A 23,401-nucleotide genomic window follows, 5' to 3' on the forward strand; every position below is an offset into this window, starting at 1 on the left:
CTAGATAGAATGGACCCTGAGCCAACAGGTCTGGTCGCAGAGGCATCCGCCATGGACGACATGTTCACTAGGTCTGCATACCAAGCCCTGCGAGGCCCAGCAGGAGCCAGAAGAATGGTTGAGATTCCCTCCTGTTTGATTCGAGCTACCACTCAGGGCAATAACACAATTGGAGTTAACAGATAAACTAGAAGTGCCAGGTGAACGCCAGAGCATCCACCAACTCCGCCTGAGGGTCTATCGATCTCGAACTGTAACTCGGTAGCTTGGCATTTAAATGGGAAGCCATCAGCTCTATCTCAGGACATCCCCATCTACTTGTGATTTAGAGACCACTCCCTTGAGTGGCGAGTCTGTCTGCTCAGAAAATCCACTTCCCAATACTGCACACCTGATATAGCGGGCGGAACATAGAGGAGGCCCCACTAGCAGAGCATTGAAAACAGCCCTCACTCAATTCCAGAATGTTGAATGGAAGAGACGCTTCCTCTGGGCTCCAGATAACCCCACACAGCTCCCCATCCAGACAAGTTCGCATCTGTGGTAATAATCACCCAGGCTGGGCGCAGGAAACACATACACTGAAGAACGTGAGTCGGAAACTGCCACCAATCTAGACTTCCTCTCGTCTGGGCGTCCAGGGATATTACCTGTGAAAGATCAGAATGGTCCCCATTCCCATGTCTGAGCATACACAACTGTAGAGGTCTCAGATTAAATCAAAGTTACGGAATAGCATCCGACAACACTTCCATGCATTGAGCCACCGAAGGCTGAGCAGTGGGGACTGGAGCAGACAGGACGTCTGAAGTGTCTCTCTGCGCTGATCTGTAAGATATATGTGAATGCTGATGTAATCTATGATGATCCCCGGGAAGTGAACCTTTGTAGTCAGGACAAGGGAACTCTTTTCCAGATTGACCTTCCAACCATGTGTCCAAAGACAGAGTAACTTCTCCATGTGAGCTTTTGCTACAGGTAAAGATAGTGCCTGAATCAGGATATCGTCCAGATAGGGAGCTACTGCAATACCCTGCAGTCAGACTGCGGCCAGCAGAGCTCCCAGAACTTTGGTCAATACCACAGGAGCCGTAGCTAGGACAAAAACAGAAGAGCAACAAATTGGTAGTGCTTGTCTAGGAAGGCAAACATAAGATATCGGTAGTTATCTTTGTGAATCGAGATGCAAAGGTACTAGTCATCCAGATCTATGGTAGCCATGAATTCCCCCTCCTGAATGAGGATGGTTCTTATAGTCTCCACTTGGAGGGTACCTTTACAAACTTGTTGAGACTCTTTAAATCTAGGAAAAGACGGAACGAGCCCTGCTTCTTGGGAACAGTAAAGAGGTTTGAGTAAAAACCTTTTGCCCTCTGAGGTACCAGTTCACCACACCCATGGTTATGAAGTCGTCCACGCAGTGGAGTAATGATGATGACCTCTTTTCAGGGTTTCCTAAGACCCTGGAAAGAAGGTATCTGTCCCGCAGACAAGATTGAAATTTATCTGGCAACCCCAGAGGGTTCTGAACCGACTGAGCCCAAACCCACTGAAACAAAGATAGTCTGCCCCCCCAAATGTGACCACCTCACACAGTCTCCCTCCAAATCATTGGAAGCGTCAGAGGATGAAAGTTCCCCCTCAGAGCCGACCGATGGTTTGTCATCGAAAAAAATGTCAGATAAAGCCTGACTGATAGGAATATGTTCTGGAGAACAGTGTTTAGACTTTCTCCTTCCTTTTCTGTTAAAGGCATAGTACTCAGGGCCGCAGTACCGGCAAAATTATGGGAAAAAGGGCTAACTCCAGCCAGAATCGCACTATTAGAGTCACAGTGCACTACATGAGTCGCGCCCAGCGTCACTGTCTGCGGCTGCAGGACAGGCATTTCCGCACAGCCTGAGGTCTGCGATTTCTCAGAGGGGACTGGGGTAGAAAGGCAGTGTGGGGGTACCTCAGTGAACTGCATGCTAGGGCCTCCTGAGTGAGACTACAGGACAGTTGAGAGGCATGAGCTGCATAATTGCGCCGGAGGGCACATTGTATGCATCATGCATAGCATACACTTATTTATCAAAAGAGGGGGTTGAGGAAGTTTCCTTTTGACTAGCTTCTAACATGGAGTCATCCATGACAAAGAAAAAAAATTGTCTGTGTGTAGCGATGGAACATTCGTGAGCCCCACAGCAAGGAAACCCAGTAGTTAGACACAAACCTACTGTCCCCCAATTCCCTGTTTAGGGCGTCTTACACCTCGGTGACCGGCTTGGCCGTGCTGTTACCGCTCTCCCAGTTCTGCTACGCAGTAGGTTTCAGTGGAAGTGGCGCAAAAATCGCTGCCCGAGAACGGAGTTACGGCTCCACCCACCGCCGTGGCCTGTAGTGAGATTGCGGCCTACTTACCCAGGAGTATGTCCAAACGATGCCAATTCGCTTACCTTACAAATTCCTTACACAAATACAAAATGCCCTGGGTTACCTACCTCGGAAACGGCATAATGCCAAGAATCCCCAAAAAACAAACAATGTATATCCCTAAAGACAAAGGAGGACTAGGTCTACCCAATTTAGAGATATATAGGAAAACTGTGATCATGCAACGCCTACTGTAATGGAGCCAAAATTCCCTACATAAGTAATGGGTCCAAATAGATAACGCGGGCATCATAGCCTTGCTTTCCACAAAACTCAGACCTCAAACTCATACCCACTCTTAGTTTCCTTTTTGAAGTATGGGACGAAATAATTACCTCTTCACAACACACATCTACTCTACCATCACCATTAACACCATACAAAAGGGAATCCCAAACTCAATACTCGCACCATACCAAGGCACGTTAAGCCCACCACTCCACTTTGGCAACTAACATACCATAGCATTCTACAAGAGGGAGAACTTAAAATCACATGACGAGTTGCGTGAGACAGACGCTGAAACTTTTACATCATGGTTTCAACACACTAAAATAAAACATTACCTGGACATCGACACTCAGAAAACCAAGCTAATCTGCTCCACAACGCCCGATTAAAAAATTCAGCATAATGCAAACACCTAGACGCCTCATATTAGGGCTGGGCGATATGGGTGAGGGAAAAAAAAAAAAAAAAAAAAAAATCGCAATTTTTTTTTTTCGCAATTATTAAAAATTACTATAACACCTTCATTTTTCAATAAAAAGTTTATTTAACACTACAGAATCTTACTGCACATGTTTCTCAATGCCCAATGCACTCTTGGAGCAGAAAAATACAAACCAAAAAAAAAAAGTCAGTAAGGCACTATAAAGTATTTGTACAATACTCACTTTATTGCTCACACTTTGAGCTGTCCCATCGCTACACCACTGCTTGACCACCCCCACACTACTCCCAGATGACTCCCACACACTATTCAATCTCTTCCAAAATGGCCGTTTCGCTGGCATTCTCGGTCCGCCCAGTGGTCTGCCACTCATCCTCCCTCTCCGACTCATTTTTCAGGAAAATCTGAGTATTTTTTTTTTTAAATCGCGTGACAATTCTCTCCCAACCTACACCACAAGATGGATAAAAAAGCTAGACCAAAATATCACTCAGAAGGATTGGCAGTATAAGTGGGACACAATATGCTATGACTTGTATTGCTGCTTCTACTAACTCACCTTCTAAGCCCGATTAAAGGGATTTGAGACATTTTTCATATATTTATGCTAAGTACCTTTCAACAATTAAAAAAAGATCTGCACAAATAAAAAATATTAAATGTAAATTGTTTTGCAGACTGGGGACAGTGTATTTAGGATTGTTTATCCACTCTTTGCTTCAGCTTATTATATTCAGATATAAATGAGCTCCTACACTGTTCAGTTTAGAATTCTGCACTCCATCAACTCCAGGCTCTTAGTTTTCAGAGTTAAATTGCAAGAAAAGCAGGTAAAATAAATAGTACATTAAAATAGTTTTTACTTTGCATAACTAAACAGATTATTGAAAAATTCATTTTTTATTTAACCCCTTAACTCACATCGTACAGGGTACGTCATACACACAACACCACAAACTGGTTGTTAAAGACCAACAACATACCCTGTACGTCGTTAGGGTTTTAAAGCGTCTGGAAGCGATCCCGATTGCTTCAAGCCGCATCAATATCGAGATATCACTGAGATATCACTGCAATACCTTGAAAGCATCACTGCAATACCTTTTTTAAATGCAGAGAGCAGGAGGAGGAGGAAGGAGGAGGAGAGAGGTAGCTACACTACAGAAAAATAAATATCAATAAATATTTATTTATATATAAAAAACAGCTGCCACTGCCAGTACCCAAAATGGCACCAAATAGTGAGAGGGGAGAGGGTTAGAAAGCTGTTTGGGGGGGGGGGGGGGGGGAATCCTACACTGCAGAAAATTTATAGTTATAATAATAAAAAATAAAAAAAAAGACTTTCTGCCAGTACTTAAGATGTCGGGGACATTTGTGGGGTGGGGGAGGGAAGAGAGCAGGGGGTGGGATGTGTCAGGTGGGAGGCTGAACTCTAGACTAAAGCTAAAATTAACCCTTCAAACTCCCTACAAGCTACCTAATTAACCCTGTCACTGCTGGGCATAATACAAGTGTGGTGCGCAGCGGCATTTAGCGGCCTTCTAATTACCAAAAAGTAATGCCAAAGCCATAAATGTCTGCTATTTATGAACAAAGGGGATCCCAGAGAAGCATTTACAACCACTTGTGCCATAATTGCACAAGCTGTTTGTAAATAATTTCAGTGAGAAACCTAAAGTTTGTGAAAAAGTTAGTAAAAAAGTGAACTTTTTTTTTTTATTTGATCGCTTTTGGCAGTGAAATATACCAAAATGGGCCTAGATCAATACTTTGGGGTGTCTACTAAAAAAATATATATACATGAAGGGTTATTCAGAGATTCCTGACAGTGATCAGTGTTAAAATGTAACATGCAAATTTTGAAAAAAAAAATGGTTTGGAAACAGCAAAGTGCTACTTGTACTTATTGCCCTATAACTTGCAAAAAAAGCAAAGAACATGTAAACATTGGGTATTTCTAAATTAAGGACAACATTTAGAAACTATTTAGCATGGTTATTTTTTGGTGGTTGAAGATGTGTAACAGATTTTGGGGGTCAAAGTTAGAAAAAGTGTGGGGGGTTTCAAACGAAAACAGTAGGAGCACCAAAAAGCGAGTGAAAAAACAAAATTTATTTAGTTATTTAAACAGGAGGGTGTATGAGAAGTATAACAAGGGTCTAGATCCAGGTCATTTTGACACACCTACTAGAAATAACGATTCTTATATCAAGGGAGGGTATTTAGTTAGAGTAATGCCTCTTGCAAATCCGATCAACACTAAACAATAGTTATTCAACACACCTCTCACGCGCACATTACTCGAGAAGGAGGCGTAGTCTAGCTTTGGCAGCTGAGGGGAACGAAAGCCTATATGGTGAAAATAGAGGTGTGTACCACACGTCACTCTAGTATACAAACAAACACACACGAAATCTAAGAGCCGTAATCGCATCACAGGTCATGAGGTTTCATACACAACAGTCAGTGAGCAGTTTCGGATCCAGGCGGTCCCAGGTATCATTTCTTTCTTTCCTTTTTCAATATGTGGTAGGTATAATGAACGCAAGGGAACTTAGAGCGTTTAATACATAGGGATATGTAAACATTCAAATGAGACTACATAAATGCAAATTTTTGTTATATAAGCATAATGTCTTATGAGTACCACATTTTCTAGTTAAATAGACGTGGCGAGGAGCATTTTTATACAGTTTGGATGATAGCAATGGAAAGCTTACAACAAAATAAATAAAAAACTTCAAGTGAGCTATTCCAACATCGCCACACCTACTAACAGTGAGTCAGTAGGGAAATCAGGTGTCTGAATAAATTACATTAAATCAAGTTGATGTTTAACATTGGTTAATTACTTGAAAGGTGTGTACTCCACACCCAATGGAAACACAGAGAAGGGTTTTTAAATTGTGAATTTACAACCACTTTTTAAGCAGGCTAGGATTAAGGCAGACGCCGAAACCGGTCAGCCGTTTTTGTTCTCTGAATATTGTTTTCTGTTTTCACACTCTTACACCCTGGGGTTAATTAACCCTCCTGTTTAAATAACTGTAAATAAATTTTGTTTTTTCACTCGCTTTTTGGTGCTCCTACTGTTTTCGTTTGAGAGATTTTGTGGCCATTGTGAGCACACACAGCGAGTTGAAAACACTTTTTAAATCCCCTATTGCGGAGGCTTGGCAATTCCCAGCTTGGACACTCACCAGTAGCAAAGAGGAGTATCACAACATTATCAACAGCACCGCAAAGACACATGGGACAGATCAACCTGAAACAGGACTGTGGTGAGTCTGTTTATGATACATATATATGTGATACCATTTGAACTGCATTGGAGAGCTCTATACATATATTGAAGACATCTTTATTCCTATCTTGCTATTGTCAGGGGACATTGGGGTGGACCCATGGACATAGCAAGACCATGAACTTTTGTCTGTATAACCAGGCTGGTTATGTAATGTGATTCATTATTAAATCCGCATATGATATTTTACACCACGTACACACCCAACCACAGCACCCCTTCTTTTCTCTGACGGGTTTCAAACTTTTCATCATATTTTAAAAAAACTTTTAGAAAAACTATATAATATGTGTGGGTATAGTAAATGAGTAAGAGGAAAATTACAGCTAAACACAAACACTGCAGAAATGTAAAAATAGCCCTGGTCCTTAAGTGTAAGAAATTGAAAAATGGCCTTGTCCTTAAGGGGTTAATGTCCTATTATGTTTTTGTAGCATCTAAGAGAGCGCATCATAACGTTTTATCTGATGGACTAAAAAAGAGAAAAACAAATAAAAAATGCTTTTATACCCGTGGTTTCCTTTTCAATAAATGAGAATCTTTTCTTAGTGAAGATTAATGCACAAGACCTTATTGAATTAAACAGTTCTTTTATATGCGTGAAAAATGTGTGTAATGTCGATTTAAATACAGAGTAGCAAAAGAAAAGATATAGGTAAGTGAAATACAGTATCTGAAAAGGGGTCTATTGGCAGGAAGGGATTGTTTTTTCAAGCCTACACAGAGAGCTGTTTTATCCCATATATCACATCTACATGGGCCAGAGGAGACCAAAATTACATTTTTTTTGCCAACAACCCACACAGCTGTGCAAAGGATTTGAGATAAAAAAAAACCCAGCTATAATGCAGGAGGGGACGGAGAGGACATGGTGGCTAGAGATCCAGCAACTGCCTTCCAAGTATAGCACTGCAGGAAAGGTGAGCTTGAACTGCTTTATCTGTGATAGATATATTTTATTTTTTTACACACATATACACATACATATGTACACATCCACATACATGAAGACAGACTATTTATAGAGCCCAAAAAAACACAAAAAATCCCTTAGTCACTGCTATCCCTCCAGTTACTTCGAAGGGCATGAGACTACTCGTTTCAAAACAGTGTTACCATCTCTTTCATATGAGGAGGTTGCGAGTATGAGGTATTTGCTGTCCTTAGAGGATACAGAATATTTTTAAGCCTTAGCCTACCTTTAAAGTAAATACATTAGACTTGTGACTGCATGTGTATGGCTATTACCTAACAGACAGCTGTATGACACTTATTAATGGAAAGAAACGACTTTCATCAGTCTCAATGGTGAGCTTATGGGAAGGGCGGGGGGGGAGATATGCATTTTATTTTAACCATGTTCATTGATCAAATAAAAATAAATGCCAAGATAACACTAAAAATGTATACAATGAAAAACAGGCTACAAAGAATCCTGAAAAGTCTAGAAAATAAAGTAATAAATGACTGAAAGATAAAGGTTGAAATTAAATTGTTAATGCATAAAAATATTACCTGCGGAAGTGAAAGAATCGACAAGCCACAGTTGAATCATCTTGATCTTGTTCTTTAAATTTGCGGTACCTCTCAAGTCTACACTCTCGACACTTGTGTAAATGTGGTGCTACATTGATACAAGATCCATCCTGAAGAAATGGCTCTCCAGACTGCTTCAGTTTTCTGACCTTGCTCATATCTTTTAAAATAGACTGCCCAACTGTAACATATAAAACAAAATAACCAAATGGAGACACACCAGAAAAAGAAAAAAAACAAACTTAAAATGATTTTGCTTTCTTATTATATAAATTTGTTGGTGACAGACGGTAAATGAACCCCCCCTCTTAAAAAAGCATGCACATTATTTTAATGATTTATAAGCTGTAAAGGTATATCATCATATTTTCTTCCATTTTAAGCATCTGACCTTTAAGTGGAGTTGTCCTTGGTCTGCCTTTGGTAGCCTGCTTTCCTCTCCCTTTGCTCAAGAACATTTCAACATGGCGTGCTCCATTTTGGCCTAATCTCCCTACAAGATGTTCTGGTATTCCTCTGTAGCCAGCTCTGGAATTCATCTGCTCCTCTGAATCACTTAGGTCACTCAAATCACTATTGGTACTGGAGTCAGAATCTTGCTTTGATGTCCTGCTCCGTTCATCCAGAGTAAATCTGTTAACAGATTCAAATGCTGCTTTACTGTCATGAGTATACTCTGAGGAAAGAACTCCAGGTTGAAGCCTACTTGAGAGTGCAGTAAAGGTTCTTAACAAAGGATTGTCCATGTGTCCAGATTCAAAAGCTGGCTTATCTTCAGTTGGGCTGGATGACAATGTTGGCATTTCAATGGGATGATTAATGCTATTTGCAGGTGAACTGGAACGTCCATTTCCCAAAAAGGCAGAGCTTTGGATAGCTTCACTGACAGATGAACCCGAAGATAATGACAGCCTTTTTGGTGACTCCATTGATATAAACAAAGGTTTCTTTTTTGGTAAAGATCCAGAGTCATCAGTTTTATGTTGCTCTGGCCAAGGAGCCGAGATTCCACCAGTTAGGGAACTCTGGGCTGGAGCCTGGGATGTGAAGCTGCTGAACAGTGATGTCTCTTTTTTATCAGCGAAAGCTAAAAAAGGATTGGAAGGCTCCTCCCTGGATAGCTTTGGAGGTTGTAGGAAAAGATTTTCATGACTTTCAGGAGGTCGAGCGCTTAAAACTTTTCCAGGAAATGCAGGTGTAAGTTTTGGCATAGATTCAGAAAACGGCATCTTCATATTAGCTTTATTTTCTGTAGGGACTAAGGTTTTAGGTTTGCAAAGTCCTGAAGTAAGACTTTCTTTATTTTGTTTCAAGACATTCCTGTTCGGGATTTCCTCACCAACACTTTCTGATAAGGTAGTAAAATAGTTACTTGGTGAAACATTTTGTGACATACACTGAAAAAATAGATTTTTTGATAGATCTGACTCTTTTTGAGTTTCAGGAATACTATTTCCACCAAATTGAAATCCAAGTGACTTGTTTTCTTGAACAGCGCCATTCGGTTGGTTGCGCTCCTCCCCAAAAGTTGATGGCGAAAGTGAAACGCCAAACCCACTTTTGGCCAGCAGGGGCTTTCTCAAATTCTGAAATATATTAAAATGAAAATAAGATACATTTCTCAGTGTTGTATATTAATGGGGTAATGGTCAGAAAAAAAAACAAAAAAAACAACAACAAATAGGCATGGCATATGCAAAAAGGAATACAAATTGTAGGGGTTACTTTTGGTAAGCCTGCACGGTACCAAAAAAAAAAGTTATGCATTTTTTTTAAACAGTTATTTTCCTTTCCTTGGCACATACGTATTGGATTAAAAACTTGATAAGCAAAGACTCCAGAAGACTAAGTTTGCAGATTAAAACTATGTATGCTAACCAACAAGAGACAAATCTCCATCAGTGATTGTATGTTTTAAGGAATCATAAATAGCAAACCATTAAAGGGACATTCCAGAACAAATTAGTCTGCGGCTAGAGAGTCCAAGAAAACAAGTTTTTTTTTTATAACTCCAAGAATAGCATAAAAAAGTCCACAAAGCGTAAATTTTGGAACAATGCAAACTTCTGACTGGTTTGTAATCACCATGCTCATCCATATCTGTCAAGAGTGAGCACAAAGTGTACACACCAATCAGAGGCTGCATATGCTGATAATGAGCAACACTGCTAGGCAAACTATACAGGAATAATTTGCACTGGAATGCCCTTTTAATATATGCAAAATGTAACTTTACTATACAAGACGATGAATGAAAGAATGAATAAATGAAAAATATATATATATTTTGTTAGGTGTATGTTATCAGGAAAAATCCAAACCTCTCCAAGAGACAAGCTGGATTTCTTATTTTCTTCTCCTCCCAAAGAGAAAAGACTTGTGTCAGATATTCTTAATGTAGTTGGTGTCACGCCACTTGTGGTTACAATATCAGCAGTGCTCCCAACATTTTCAACCGGCAAAACACTTTTGCTTCCCAATCTATCTGCTTCTGTCATTAATGACTTTTTGCTAGCTAATCCAGCGAATGTTGGAAAAGCTAAGGAAGTGCTATTGCTCACAGGCTCATCTTGGACAACTAATGTGCGCCCATTCTCTTTGGTGTACGTTGCAAAACGGATATTACGATTAATCTGAGGAACAAAATGTAGCATTTGCTTGGCTCTTGCATCTGTTGTAGGCTCTCCGCTGACAGTTCCTTTCCAAGACCCCTGACTCACATCACTGCTATCACCTCCATTACTGCCCACATCCTTCTTGTCTCCTCTCTGTTTTTTTCCAACGGAATCACTTTCTGCATCAGGAGGTATCTTTCTTCTACGACCATCCTTCCCATCTGCATTTTCTTTCTTCTTCTTTGCTTTTGATACCTTGGTAACCTTTAGAGAACATTCCTGCAAAATACCAGCAATATATAATGTTATTATCGGGAGCTTTGTTTGCTACTGTTTTTAATCACAGAAAACTCATGTGAACACACCCTCTCTACTCTAAACAATTATGTTACTTTAGAGCATTTTCTTAGGCACTTCAAAACCAAAAGTAACCAGAAATAACTCTCATAAAGGAAAACATATTTAAGATTTTACTATTTTTAAGAGCTCCATTTATATTAAAAAAAGGACATAAACCCACGGGGGGTTAATATGCTTTTTTTAATTGACAAGGCAAAGTTATAGTATAACCAATATTTCTTTGATAAAAAAAAAAGCAATATGACAAAGTATGCTCCTTATGAAGTTAGTTTCAATGTTACTATATTTATTTTTAAAGACTTTAAATCCAGATATTTATTATACATATACCATACATACACATTGTTAGACACACTTTTTTAACTGCACTTTTTCGAGAAAATTAAGTTTAAATGCAACTGGTAAGCTGGAAAACAGAGAGACTAAATCAAAGCAAAGAATACTTGGAGAATAATATGCAGAAGTATTTTTAATTAGTTAAAATATTGAACAAAAATATTTTGTTCCTTCTTAATTTAGGAGCCAGTAAGGATATTTAGGATCCAGACAATGTTTTTTGTAGATATATGTTAAATAACCCAAAAAGTTAGGAGCCAGGGGTAAAATTCTAGAAGCCGGTGGCAACCTGTTTTGTTGAACCCTAATCTAAAATGTAACACTTTTTTTGAGGCTTATTCCTGCCCATCAATACATCTGTGTGAATAGCCCCTTTCAGACCGCTAACAACAGATATTTACAGTTGTGCACGAAAAAGTATTGCTATATTTTTTACAGAAACAACTAGAACAATTTTAAAATGTATAGAGCACTTTATTCTCCCCTTAAAAGCGGTATAACATTTTCTGCCACATACCTCAGGTAGTAATTCAGAATCATCCATTAAAACCACTTGCACCAATTTAGGATCAATTGCTCTGGTTTCATTTGTCTGCAAGCATAAAGAAAACACTTTTTATTAAAATGCAAATAATAAAATTGGCTTACAAACAGTAACCTAAATTGCCAGAGGTTAAGGAACATAAAACTCAAATGTTTTCTTTTCAGAATTCAGATATACAAGTGTACAAAGTGTACAAAATGTACAATAATAAAAAAAATAAAAAATAAAAACACATCTTACCAATTTACTTTTATTACCAAAGTTCATTCTTAGGCAAACTCATGAGCACGCATGTACCTGGAGCACTATATATGGCACAGAGTTGCAACAACTCTTAAAGTGAAGGTAAACTTTGGTGAATGAATTGCGCGTGCAATTTCTGTCAGAGGACTGGATTCTGATTTGCTTATCAGTTGAAGAAGACAGCTACGTAACGGTGGGGTGAGTTTGGCTGCCATATTTACCGGGTATTAGAGTAGTTAGCGACGCTGATTAGGACAGAAGCAAGGCGGCAAGGCAGGAGGGGTATAGTGCAGGCGGATCTTCGGTTTTTAATTTTCAATATCAAATCATGTTAACGGAAGTGTTGACTGTCCCTTTAAAAAACAGGGGCACTTTCATACAAAGTTTACAAAGCAGCCTTTTAGTTAAAAAAAAATTACCTTTTTTCTTTTGACAACTAGAGCAGCTTCCCCCACATAGAGATCCTCTATTCACACGTCAGCGATGACTAATCCTGCTTCCTCCAATCACAGTAAGGCCTCAGGCAATGACTACCCCCCTGGGGGAAAGCTGTGATTGGAGGAAGCAGGATTAGTCATAGCCGACGTGTGAATAGAGGATCTCTATGTGGGGGAAGCTGCTCTAGCTGTGAAAAGAAAAAGGTAATTTTTTTAACAAAATGGCTGCTTTGTAAACATGGCTGAATGAAAGTGCCCCTGTTTTTAATAGTATTTTTTTAAAAAAAGGGCTTTCATTCACCAAAGTTTACCTTCACTTTAACATTGTGCACACAGATGTCATCTAGTGCTCAGTAAATTGTTAAAACTGCTGCCATCCATAGATGCCGGGTCGGCTTTTAGAGTGGATTGGTCATTTATGGCCGATACCCTGTCGCATTTTGGTTTTTCACTCCCCTTTATAAGATTTTGCATTCACAACCTTCTGTAAGCGTTAATAGTACAATCTCAACTAGTTTTTCCAATCCTAAATGGAATTAGTCAAAGTTGCCCATTGTCCCCCCTTATCTTTGCTCTAACAGCGGAGCTACTTGCATGTTTAATCAGCAGTTTTCATTTGGTACAGCGTCTCAAAATAAAACAGAATATAAAAACATAATTTATGTAAGAACTTACCTGATAAATTCATTTCTTTCATATTAACAAGAGTCCATGAGCTAGTGACGTATGGGATATACATTCCTACCAGGAGGGGCAAAGTTTCCCAAACCTTAAAATGCCTATAAATACACCCCTCACCACACCCACAAATCAGTTTAACGAATAGCCAAGAAGTGGGGTGATAAGAAACAAAGTGCGAAGCATATAAAATAAGGAATTGGAATAATTGTGCTTTATACAAAAAAAAATCATAACCACCACAAAAAAGGGTGGGCCTCATGGACTCTTGTTAATATGAAAGAAATGAATTTATCAGGTAAGTTCTTACATAAATTATGTTTTCTTTCATGTAATTAACAAGAGTCCATGAGCTAGTGACGTATGGGATAATGACTACCCAAGATGTGGATCTTTCCACACAAGAGTCACTAGAGAGGGAGGGATAAAATAAAGACAGCCAATTCCTGCTGAAAATAATCCACACCCAAAATAAAGTTTAACGAAAAACATAAGCAGAAGATTCAAACTGAAACCGCTGCCTGAAGAACTTTTCTACCAAAAACTGCTTCAGAAGAAGAAAATACATCAAAATGGTAGAATTTAGTAAAAGTATGCAAAGAGGACCAAGTTGCTGCTTTGCAGATCTGGTCAACCGAAGCTTCATTCCTAAACGCCCAGGAAGTAGATACTGACCTAGTAGAATGAGCTGTAATTCTCTGAGGCGGAATTTTACCAGACTCAACATAGGCAAGATGAATTAAAGATTTCAACCAAGATGCCAAAGAAATGGCAGAAGCTTTCTGGCCTTTCCTAGAACCGGAAAAGATAACAAATAGACTAGAAGTCTTACGGAAAGATTTCGTAGCTTCAACATAATATTTCAAAGCTCTAACAACATCCAAAGAATGCAACGATTTCTCCTTAGAATTCTTAGGATTAGGACATAATGAAGGAACCACAATTTCTCTACTAATGTTGTTGGAATTCACAACTTTAGGTAAAAATTCAAAAGAAGTTCGCAACACCGCCTTATCCTGATGAAAAATCAGAAAAGGAGACTCACAAGAAAGAGCAGATAATTCAGAAACTCTTCTAGCAGAAGAGATGGCCAAAAGGAACAAAACTTTCCAAGAAAGTAATTTAATGTCCAATGAATGCATAGGTTCAAACGGAGGAGCTTGAAAAGCTCCCAGAACCAAATTCAAACTCCAAGGAGGAGAAATTGACTTAATGACAGGTTTTATACGAACTAAAGCTTGTACAAAACAATGAATATCAGGAAGAATAGCAATCTTTCTGTGAAAAAGAACAGAAAGAGCGGAGATTTGTCCTTTCAAAGAACTTGCGGACAAACCCTTATCTAAACCATCCTGAAGAAACTGTAAAATTCTCGGTATTCTAAAAGAATGCCAAGAAAAATGATGAGAAAGACACCAAGAAATATAAGTCTTCCAGACTCTATAATATATCTCTCGAGATACAGATTTACGAGCCTGTAACATAGTATTAATCACGGAGTCAGAGAAACCTCTTTGACCAAGAATCAAGCGTTCAATCTCCATACCTTTAAATTTAAGGATTTCAGATCCGGATGGAAAAAAGGACCTTGTGACAGAAGGTCTGGTCTTAACGGAAGAGTCCATGGTTGGCAAGATGCCATCCGGACACCAAAACCTGTGAGGCCATGCCGGAGCTATTAGCAGAACAAACGAGCATTCCCTCAGAATCTTGGAGATTACTCTTGGAAGAAGAACTAGAGGCGGAAAGATATAGGCAGGATGATACTTCCAAGGAAGTGATAATGCATCCACTGCCTCCGCCTGAGGATCCCGGGATCTGGACAGATACCTGGGAAGTTTCTTGTTTAGATGAGAGGCCATCAGATCTATCTCTGGGAGCCCCCACATTTGAACAATCTGAAGAAATACCTCTGGGTGAAGAGACCATTCGCCCGGATGCAACGTTTGGCGACTGAGATAATCCGCTTCCCAATTGTCTACACCTGGGATATGAACCGCAGAGATTAGACAGGAGCTGGATTCCGCCCAAACCAAAATTCGAGATACTTCTTTCATAGCCAGAGGACTGTGAGTCCCTCCTTGATGATTGATGTATGCCACAGTTGTGACATTGTCTGTCTGAAAACAAATGAACGATTCTCTCTTCAGAAGAGGCCAAAACTGAAGAGCTCTGAAAATTGCACGGAGTTCCAAAATATTGATCGGTAATCTCACCTCCTGAGATTCCCAAACTCCTTGTGCCGTCAGAGATCCCCACACAGCTCCCCAACCTGTGAGACTTGCATCTGTTGAAATTACAGTCCAGGTCGGAAGAACAAAAGAAGCCCCCTGAATTAAACGATGGTGATCTGTCCACCACGTTAGAGAGTGTCGAACAATCGGCTTTAAAGATATTAATTGATATATCTTCGTGTAATCCCTGCACCATTGGTTCAGCATACAGAGCTGAAGAGGTCGCATGTGAAAACGAGCAAAGGGGATCGCGTCCGATGCAGCAGTCATAAGACCTAGAATTTCCATGCATAAGGCTACCGAAGGGAATGATTGAGACTGAAGGTTTCGACAAGCTGTAATCAATTTTAGACGTCTCTTGTCTGTTAAAGACAGAGTCATGGACACTGAATCTATCTGGAAACCCAGAAAGGTTACCCTTGTTTGAGGAATCAAAGAACTTTTTGGTAAATTGATCCTCCAACCATGATCTTGAAGAAACAACACAAGTCGATTCGTATGAGACTCTGCTAAATGTAAAGACTGAGCAAGTACCAAGATATCGTCCAAATAAGGAAATACCACAATACCCTGTTCTCTGATTACAGACAGAAGGGCACCGAGAATCTTTGTGAAAATTCTTGGAGCTGTAGCAAGGCCAAACGGTAGAGCCACAAATTGGTAATGCTTGTCTAGAAAAGAGAATCTCAGGAACTGATAATGATCTGGATGAATCGGAATATGCAGATATGCATCCTGTAAATCTATTGTGGACATATAATTCCTTTGCTGAACAAAAGGCAATATAGTCCTTACAGTTACCATCTTGAACGTTGGTATCCTTACATAACGATTCAATAAATTTTAGATCCAGAACTGGTCTGAAGGAATTCTCCTTCTTTGGTACAATGAAGAGATTTGAATAAAACCCCATCCCCTGTTCCGGAACTGGAACTGGCATAATTACTCCAGCCAACTCTAGATCTGAAACACAATTCAGAAATGCTTGAGCTTTCACTGGATTTACTGGGACACGGGAAAGAAAAAATCTCTTTGCAGGAGGTCTCATCTTGAAACCAATTCTGTACCCTTCTGAAACAATGTTCTGAATCCAAAGATTGTGAACAGAATTGATCCAAATTTCTTTGAAAAAACGTAACCTGCCCCCTACCAGCTGAACTGGAATGAGGGCCGTACCTTCATGTGAACTTAGAAGCAGGCTTTGCCTTTCTAGCAGGCTTGGATTTATTCCAGACTGGAGATGGTTTCCAAACTGAAACTGCTCCTGAGGACGAAGGATCAGGCTTTTGTTCTTTGTTGAAACGAAAGGAACGAAAACGATTGTTAGCCCTGTTTTTACCTTTAGATTTTTTATCCTGTGGTAAAAAAGTTCCTTTCCCACCAGTAACAGTTGAAATAATAGAATCCAACTGAGAACCAAATAATTTGTTTCCCTGGAAAGAAATGGAAAGTAGAGTTGATTTAGAAGCCATATCAGCATTCCAAGTCTTAAGCCATAAAGCTCTTCTGGCTAAGATAGCCAGAGACATAAACCTAACATCAACTCTAATAATATCAAAAATGGCATCACAGATAAAATTATTAGCATGCTGGAGAAGAATAATAATATCATGAGAATCACGATTTGTTACTTGTTGCGCTAGAGTTTCCAACCAAAAAGTTGAAGCTGCAGCAACATCAGCCAATGATATAGCAGGTCTAAGAAGATTACCTGAACACAGATAAGCTTTTCTTAGAAAAGATTCAATTTTTCTATCTAAAGGATCCTTAAACGAGGTACCATCTGACGTAGGAATGGTAGTACGTTTAGCAAGGGTAGAAATAGCCCCATCAACTTTAGGGATTTTGTCCCAAAATTCTAACCTGTCAGGCGGAACAGGATATAATTGCTTAAAACGTTTAGAAGGAGTAAATGAATTACCCAATTTATCCCATTCTTTGGAAATTACTGCAGAAATAGCATTAGGAACAGGAAAAACTTCTGGAATAACCGCAGGAGCTTTAAAAACCTTATCCAAACGTATAGAATTAGTATCAAGAGGACTAGAATCCTCTATTTCTAAAGCAATTAGTACTTCTTTAAGTAAAGAGCGAATAAATTCCATCTTAAATAAATATGAAGATTTATCAGCATCAATCTCTGAGACAGAATCCTCTGAACTAGAAGAGTCCAAAGAATCAGAATGATGGTGTTCATTTAAAAATTCATCTGTAGAGAGAGAAGATTTAAAAGACTTTTTACGTTTACTAGAAGGAGAAATAACAGACAAAGCCTTCTTTATGGATTCAGAAACAAAATCTCTTATGTTATCAGGAACATTCTGCACCTTAGATGTTGAGGGAACTGCAACAGGCAACGGTACATTACTAAAGGAAATATTATCTGCTTTAACAAGTTTGTCATGACAATTATTACAAACAACAGCTGGAGGAATAGCTACCAAAAGTTTACAGCAGATACACTTAGCTTTGGTAGATCCGGCAGGCAGCGATTTTCCTGTAGTATCTTCTGGCTCAGATGCAACGTGAGACATCTTGCAATATGTAAGAGAAAAAACAACATATAAAGCAAAATAGATCAAATTCCTTATAAGACAGTTTCAGGAATGGGAAAGAATGCCAAATATCAAGCTTCTAGCAACCAGAAGCAAATGAAAAATGAGACTGAAATAATGTGGAGACAAAAGCGACGCCCATATTTTTTAGCGCCAAATAAGACGCCCACATTATTTGGCGCCTAAATGCTTTTGGCGCCAAAAATGACGCCACATCCGGAACGCCGACATTTTTGGCGCAAAATAACGTCAAAAAATGACGTAACTTCCGGCGACACGTATGACGCCAGAAACGGAAAAGAATTTTTGCGCCAAAAAAGTCCGCGCCAAGAATGACGCAATAAAATGAAGCATTTTCAGCCCCCGCGAGCCTAACAGCCCACAGGGAAAAAAGTCAAATTTTTGAGGTAAGAAAAATATGATAATTCAATGCATAATCCCAAATATGAAACTGACTGTCTGAAAATAAGGAAAGTTGAACATTCTGAGTCAAGGCAAATAAATGTTTGAATACATATATTTAGAACTTTATAAATAAAGTGCCCAACCATAGCTTAGAGTGTCACAGAAATAAGACTTACTTACCCCAGGACACTCATCTACATGTTTGTAGAAAGCCAAACCAGTACTGAAACGAGAATCAGTAGAGGTAATGGTAAATATAAGAGTATATCGTCGATCTGAAAAGGGAGGTAAGAGATGAATCTCTACGACCGATAACAGAGAACCTTATGAAATAGACCCCGTAGGAGATCACTGCATTCAATAGGCAATACTCTCTTCACATCCCTCTGACATTCACTGCACGCTGAGAGGAAAACCGGGCTCCAACTTGCTGCGGAGCGCATATCAACGTAGAATCTAGCACAAACTTACTTCACCACCTCCCTTGGAGGCAAAGTTTGTAAAACTGATTTGTAGGTGTGGTGAGGGGTGTATTTATAGGCATTTTAAGGTTTGGGAAACTTTGCCCCTCCTGGTAGGAATGTATATCCCATACGTCACTAGCTCATGGACTCTTGTTAATTACATGAAAGAAATATATTTGCTGATGACATTGTTTTAACACAATCTTCCCCTACCTCCTCTGTTAAGTCAATAAAGTCTACATTTAAGGGATATGAATCCCCAAAAGTTTATTTTGTAATTCAGAGCAAACAAAAAAAAAAAAAAAAGTTTCCATTCCAATTTACTCTCAAATTTGCTTTGTTTCAATGATATTCTGTGTTGAAGAGATACCCAGTTACGCATCTGGAAAGACTACATGGCAGGAAATAGTTCTGCCATATAGTGCTCTTGTAAATGGATAACATTCTTGCAAAGCTGCTGCTATATAGCGTTCCAGAAATGGGCAGGCTCTTGAACTTACGTCCCTGCTTTTCAACAGAAAATACCAAAAGAACAAAGACATTTTTTATAATAGAATTAGATTAGAAAGTTGCTTAAACTAGGAGTTTTTCCCTTGTTTCCACTGTAATTTATGAGCATTTATGTTTATATGGATTGTATGTATTTAGTGTAGTCACTAAGTGCACTATTTTACGTTAATTTCCAATATTGTGGGAAATTATTTGTTTACTGGTAAAATATACAATATGGTAATGTGACACCACTTTTTGATCTTTGTATCTGTCACTTTTCATTTTCTTTGTTCTTAATTTAAAATTTTCAATAAAATTAGCCACTTAAAAAAAAAAAAACTGCTACCATATAAAGCTCCAAGAAAAGTGCACACGCCAAAGGATACTAGGGGGCCAATTATCAATTCCTCGCCAGATCAGAAGTGTTTTTTCAAGCTGACCCTTACAGGGGCTGCCCTAGTAGAAATATCTTTAAAAAAGGGCCAGTCCCTGAAAATAGCACAATGTCTATCGAAACTAATGGAGCTCACTTGTAAGGTAAACTTCAACGTGTAAGGCAAAGTTAGCAGTGGGCGCACTTTAAAAATTAAATCCTGCAGCCAATATAAGTCACATTGCACTGTTTTCTGCATATAGCATCTTACAATCATCTATGTCCTTATGCATTTGTTTTTCTATTAGGCTTTTAAGTATTTTGATAAAAGTTAGCCAACTTTCCATTTGAGATACAAAACAGTGAGAACTGAAGGGTAGAAATGTTTATAGAATTAAAGTGGGATTTGAGAAACAATTTCATATACCATAGAATGACTATGTTCTTCCTATTTTATGAAAAAAACAATTATACTTTGTATTTTGCACTTATAAATACGAATGTCTGCGTTTTTTGCAGTGTACTCAAATTAAGTTTAAGACTGTGCATATTTAATACGATTTATTGTGTTATTTTCATACAAATTTTACATTTTGGAAAAAAAAATAAGATTTTTGGTTAACAATGTTACGATTTTTTATGCATCTTAATACAATTTTTTCCTGCGTATTTTTATGTGAATGATTCAATTATCTATGATTTTTAAATTACAAATTTAATTGGGCGCTTTTGTAATGTATGCATCTCCTTCCCATACGAAAATGCAGTAAACACCCCTTAGCGCGACATCCTGTTTTTAGGGTAAAAAGTGGCTTTAGAAAATTCCACCAGGAATATAGGACTGGCGAGCACAGAGACCTTTAGATAAGAGAAAACTAGATTTAATAGTACAGGTAAAATAGATTTTTTTTAATTGTATGCTCTATGTGAATCATGTATGCTCTATGTGAATCATGAAATAAAAAATATACACAAAATAAAAGGGTAGTAATTGCATGTATGCACATTTTATGTTACTCTGTGTGATATAACAGATACCTACTTTTGGTTCTTACAAAACTTGTTGCTTTCCAGAATAACTAAGGTCCTGAGGAAAATCTCAATATTGCTTAGGTTTTTGCTATATGTACACACACACACAACTCTATAAATTCATGTGCTCCCCAGTAACTTACTGGTAAACAGGAGAGGACATAAATTTTACATGGAATAAAAAAATGGACATAATCAACTGCTGGCCAGACATACCTCCCTTAAAGATATCTCTAGCATACGGGTTACAGGGTCCTGATGAGTCACAAGTCCACAAAACCAAGACTCTTCTGCATCTGGCTGGAACACCTTAACTTCCTGACCTTGAATACTGCAAATACCTAGAATATCAATTCATAAGATAAAACATTTTATATATAAATTGCATGGTACAATCAGGCATCCTTTTTTAAACTTTAAGGAGTAATTTCACATAAGTGACTAGTTGTACACGACACAGTTTTTCTTTTGCTGTAAATAAGTGGACATAAGCCTGAAAACATTCAAAAAACACAAGTCAAAGATAAATTTTACATACTGTAACAAGTTAATTTCATGAAGAAACACAATATTTAGTATGAAAACTCGTTTCAATAAGGCCAACAATTTGTTATAATTCTGATGAAAATGGCAGAGGTAGCCAAAATATTTGTAAAATATGAAACATATTTTAAAAACTTAGAAGCTTAAAAAGGGACATGAAACCCAAATTGTTTCAGATAGAGGATGCAATTTTAAACATTCAATTTCTTCATTCTTTAGATATCCTTTGTTGAAGAAATAGCAGTGCACATGGTCGATCCAATCAAACGAGGCAACTATGTGCAGCCACCAATCAGTAGCTACTGAACCTATATAGATATCCTTTGTTGAAGAAATAGCAATGCACATGGTCGAGCCAAACGAGGCATCTATGTGCAGCCACCAATCAGTAGCTACTGAACCTATATAGATATGCTTTTCAGACAAAGGATATCAAGAGAATGAAGCAACTTAAATAGAAGTAAATTTTTATGTTTTCATTAAAAATGGCACGCTCTTCCTAAATCTTGAAAGAAAACATTTGGGTTTCATGTCCCTTTAATACAGAAACAGCATTCTAATCTATTTTTATAAATAGCATATCAGAGACATAAGACGGCTCTTGTTTTTGCTTTAAATAGTGCTAATCTCACAATCCATAAAGAGACCAAAAATCTAACCCCTGTAATCTAATTTTAAATAGCTGGTTTAGGCAAACTGTAGCATTTTTGCCTATTGGAGTATGAGACATGCAAAAATTTAACACAAAAGTAATAAGTGTTTAATGGCCCTTTAACTATGATTATCAAACTGTTATTGTTATGAAAACTACGACTGAGAAAAATATTTTAGTGCAAAAAGAGTAAAATAATGTATTTTTATTATCCGTTTAGACAATAACACATTTTCAAAACTGAATACTGTGATTCCATACCTCTTACAATAATCTCTTGAATTTTTCTTGAGTTGATCACAGCAGTCACTGCATCTTTCAGTAATGGCTGCTCCTTCAGGACCAGCTTATGACTGTCTACCCCCATCTGCTGGAAGTAAATGGCAAACATACTATAAAATCATCTGACGTTTGAAACAAAAACAACAACAAAAAAGTCAATATAAAAAGAAATATTTTACATGAACATTAGATACCTGGTATAAACGAAGACTGCTGGCATCCGGCAGGAAATGCAATACTCGCTCCAAAAGAAATTCTAATGGAACCAAAGTTCCCAATCCCAATTTATCCACTAAAGAAGTGAAAGTCTAGAAATAAAGACCAGACTCTGTTAATATTAACAGTTAAAGCAATATGTATTTATCTTCCTATACAGACATTCACAAAATTGAAAGGTTAACCAAATATTCACATTATCAAATATTACTAATAAATAGCTTACAAAGCATTAAATGATTGTGGCCTATAATTACAATGAAACTTTTTTTAAATGACAACAAATTATCTAACCTAGCAATGTAAATAATTTCAAATTAAAATATTGTTAAATTAAAAGATAGTATGAGACTATATAAAAATAAGACTGTTACTAGTTAAGCAAATATTCTAATGCTAGTAATTTCACAGACCATCTACACTATTAGGCCTGCTCTCGCATTGTCTAATGGATTAACATCTGAAAATGTGAACTGCACAATGTAAGCAATCACCATTATCAAAATTTGAGAAACTAAGTGTGTATACACATTAGCATTCCAAGGTAGTAATATATAAAGTAAAAATGAGGATTCAATGTTAAGACAATTTTAAGTAGAACCCGCTCATAACAGACTGTCTACTTCTCTCTGCTACGCCAGTATGAAATGTAAAATGTGCTTACCAAAATGCTAGCTAGACTAGGTTTTGTTTTTTGCATGTTATTAGGAAGTCATAACTAACAAACTTCCGAATATACTTGCTCTCATGTAGCTTAAAGGCACAGTAAACCTTAAAAATAATGTTATATAATTCTGCACATAGTGCAGAATTATATAACATTATTTAGGTGCTATAGCTAAATAGCACTAAGTGCAGCTCGCTCCTGTGACAGGAGCGAGCTGCACTTAGTCTTATGGCGGTCGGGCCGGGCTGTGACTATACAGCTGGCCCGATGCGCTGACTAAATATAATGGACCCGCTCAGCAGAGAGCGGGTCTGTAAAAGCGCCATATTTTTAACAAATTAA

At 38.1% G+C, this 23,401-nt stretch overlaps 1 protein-coding gene across 2 annotated transcripts in view; it reads right to left on the reverse strand.

The window, feature by feature from the left end:
* KDM3B (lysine demethylase 3B) overlaps positions 1 to 23,401 on the reverse strand; it is a 177,666-nt gene that overhangs the window by 148,591 nt on the left and 5,674 nt on the right. The window contains exons 3-9 of one of the 2 annotated variants that reach the window (XM_053717013.1): positions 22,371 to 22,484; positions 22,156 to 22,264; positions 20,916 to 21,040; positions 11,760 to 11,834; positions 10,253 to 10,825; positions 8,323 to 9,517; positions 7,911 to 8,112 (exon numbers count right to left, since the gene is read on the reverse strand). In XM_053717013.1, the coding sequence (XP_053572988.1) occupies positions 7,911 to 8,112; positions 8,323 to 9,517; positions 10,253 to 10,825; positions 11,760 to 11,834; positions 20,916 to 21,040; positions 22,156 to 22,264; positions 22,371 to 22,484 (2,393 nt within the window). The remainder of the gene's footprint in view (positions 1 to 7,910; positions 8,113 to 8,322; positions 9,518 to 10,252; positions 10,826 to 11,759; positions 11,835 to 20,915; positions 21,041 to 22,155; positions 22,265 to 22,370; positions 22,485 to 23,401) is intronic. The other variant, XM_053717014.1, reaches the window with a different exon arrangement.

This window comes from Bombina bombina, chromosome 6 (genome assembly GCF_027579735.1).
Source record: "Bombina bombina isolate aBomBom1 chromosome 6, aBomBom1.pri, whole genome shotgun sequence".
Classification (NCBI taxonomy): Eukaryota; Metazoa; Chordata; class Amphibia; order Anura; family Bombinatoridae; genus Bombina; species Bombina bombina.